Raw genomic sequence first — 2,998 nt, forward strand, 5'->3', positions numbered from 1 at the left:
TGAGGGTATGTGATTAGGTAAATGTGCCTAAGTTTCGATTAACAGAATCTGTTTATCACTTATATTTGTTAATGCGGTAATCAGTAATTTTTGATACCAGGTCCTTTTTTATGTTGCATAGTGGACTTTTAAATTATCTTTTAAGTCAAGTATACAGGAGCGAACTTTCCAAGCCAAAAGTAAAAATAAACGAAGCAGTTTATTATAAGCGCTTCAGCGTTTGATGGAAATACAGTCTTAATAAGAAAAGACTGAAAAGTTTATTTTTCGCGTCAAACAACTCTGAAATGGGTAATGCTACATGAAAAATTTTGTGGTGCTAGTGGCACCATAGATAACTTCGAGGTAAGTGTCTAAGTCAAAATTCAGTAACACTTTCACATATGAACGTGGAAAATTGATGATCATCCATACCAAGTAGGAACAAATGTCGTGCGACCATCTCGCATCAAAAAAGCTTTTATGACCGATATAGCGTTTTTTATCTAGTTCATTTCTTTGAACCTTCCAATAAGAGAGAAGTGTTTGCTGAGTTAAAGTGATGAAAAGTGGCTTCTTTATGCCGGTATTTGCTGTGCAATCGTAGATGCTGAAGATGGGAATGCTTTCCGTATATATGCAGGCATGGGGGACCCCTTGAGTAGCATGACGCTGTGCCAAACATTCATCAAGACTGGTTCATTGCTCTACATCAAGGGCCTCTTAAGCAATTTTAATTGCATGATGTAGATGTTTTGGAACATAGGTGGATTTGAGTTCTCCTCACTTCTGAATCTCCACCAATTAGTAAAAATTTGTGCAATCAGTGTCAGAAGAGTATATAAAGGTGGTGCATAAGATGTCCACAATGGGCACTAGATTAATCCACAACATACTAATGGATTGTGCCTTGGTTGCTATTTATTCACGAATTTAGGATTTATATCCAAAGTACCTGCCAATAGCCAACAGACTTGTTTGGTGGGTGGTGCTCTCCATAAATGATAACAAGGATAATTTTTCTCAAATAAATTCATTCTTAATGCGCTGCCGCCATCACATCTAAACTTGCTGGAACTCACATGGAATGAACCACCTTGTGCTTTGCTGTAGGCAATTCCTGAGCTGGCAAGGCCTTTTCGCTTTAAGTGAAATAAGACCTTCAATTTACCCTCAAGAGGCAATGTTATATAACTTTGACGTGAATTGAAACCGAAATCCAGTAGTAATAAAAATGAAATCTAGTAGAAGCCTTGCAGTCACAGTACTTGTTTCATCATCACTGACGCTATACTCACCATGACTCAAAACGAACTTACGGTGTTGCTTTAGAACTCATTTGCTGTTGGAAAATGTCCGCTGATATAATTTCTTATGCAGATGGAATCATCACTTATAAACCGTTAGCAGTTTCCCCATTGCTTTCTGTCTAGGCTTATTGCGTACAATGCTTTAGTCAATTGTCCTTAATCATAGTATAAGATGGCATAGCAAGACTCCAGATGCATTTCCAGACCACGCCAAAATGGTTAGCCCTCACCGATGATTCACAAGGTATGCATGCGCTATGAACAAGCGTTTGCGTTCAAGTTTAGATATCATTCCTTTCGAAAAAATGTCCGTTTGTCCCTTTTTCAAATAGGCATAATCTACTGGCCTTGAATATTCGGTCGACTTGGTGCAGCCAGCCATGGCACAACCACATACACTACATCACAGCTAATCTTTTCTCCTCATTAGATAGCAAATTTTTTTATATATGGCACCTCCCTTTTGGGTAGTTCTCAATGTCGTTTCAAAAAGTGCCCCAAAACCTCGCTCCTGCTCACTTTTTTTAGAGTAATTGGGCAACTTTCATAGATGCCAATAAGGCAAGCTGCATCTTTTCACATAGCCAAATAATGGTTTTTTAAATTTAGCATCTATGTTATTTTCTGCTAATCTTACCATTGTTGATTTAGTGATTTACTGTAGTTTCTCCTATGCGCCCCATTCTCCAAAGCACTTCTATGATGATTGTTTAGAGTAAAAAACAAACATCTACATTCACTCATATTGCCATTGCGTGGAAAAGAGTTTATTGAAGGTCAAGAAAATTTAAGGCCAAATAATTTGCACACTATAATCATCAGCATATAGTCGCAAATTTTAAGCCTAGTGAAGTGTTCCGCGCGGTGCGATGAGCTGAGGACTTGGCCTTTGCTGACTCCTTTTACCTTTTCCAAGGTCCTTAAAGAAGAGATCTGATTCTATTTAGCATCTGCTATCTTTATGATGCAAACCATGCCAGCCATTTTAGATCACTCCTTTTAGCATTTTTTCTCGGCCCTTCCACTCTTACCATTTGGCTACACTGTCTCAATAAAACGCACATGCAGGCCTTTCGCTCATTCCCGTTGCGAGTGCATAAACGCCTCCTTCTTTGTTTGACCAACGTGGATAGAAGAGCTGTACTCATTAGAGAAAGTCACACATAGGCCGCTTGTTTTCTTTTACCATTAGGAGGCTGCTTTGGGGAACTTCAAGACGCAAAGTGCTGATTTCTGTGCTGTTGTCTGCCATGATCACGACAAGCGCCTCTCTGGATCTACGACTTCATTCTCTGTTTATCGAATATTTGCACGCAGTGCCTCCGAGTGGCATTATCTCCAAACAGCTGTCGACTTTTGGCTCTCGTCTCTTTCGCTACTCTGCTTCAGTGTGGGCGTGACATTGCTCTTTGCATGAGTCAAGCAGATATGATATCTACAGCCATTGGTGCCTTGGGGGCTTTGCTGAGCACGGCGCCGTCACTCTCACAGCCTTGCATTAAGTGATGGTGCCTGGTGGTGCGGTTTAGTGCATTTAAAACAGCAGTATCCACCATTTTCAAAAAAATCCTATCAGTCACACAATCCTTCTAGTTCTAATCAAAGTAAATGCTGTATATTAAAGCGCGAAGGTAAAAATTTCCTATTCATTGTGCGACCCAAAGGTGCCACCTAACGCGTAATCATCAAAACACAGAATGGAATATAAT

The 2,998-nt window shown here is 39.8% G+C and overlaps 1 protein-coding gene across 1 annotated transcript in view; it reads left to right on the forward strand. All coding sequences in view use genetic code 11, as the record gives it.

Moving 5' to 3' along the window:
* The window catches only part of EGR_02386 (hypothetical protein), a gene marked incomplete at both ends in the record, with an annotated part of 20,276 nt that overhangs the window by 12,231 nt on the left and 5,047 nt on the right, over window positions 1-2,998 (forward strand). The window contains one exon of the mRNA XM_024491635.1: window positions 2,793-2,920. Coding sequence (XP_024353786.1) covers window positions 2,793-2,920 — 128 coding nt within the window. The remainder of the gene's footprint in view (window positions 1-2,792; window positions 2,921-2,998) is intronic.

This window comes from Echinococcus granulosus (assembly GCF_000524195.1).
Source record: "Echinococcus granulosus chromosome Unknown EG_S00011, whole genome shotgun sequence".
NCBI lineage: Eukaryota > Metazoa > Platyhelminthes > Cestoda > Cyclophyllidea > Taeniidae > Echinococcus > Echinococcus granulosus.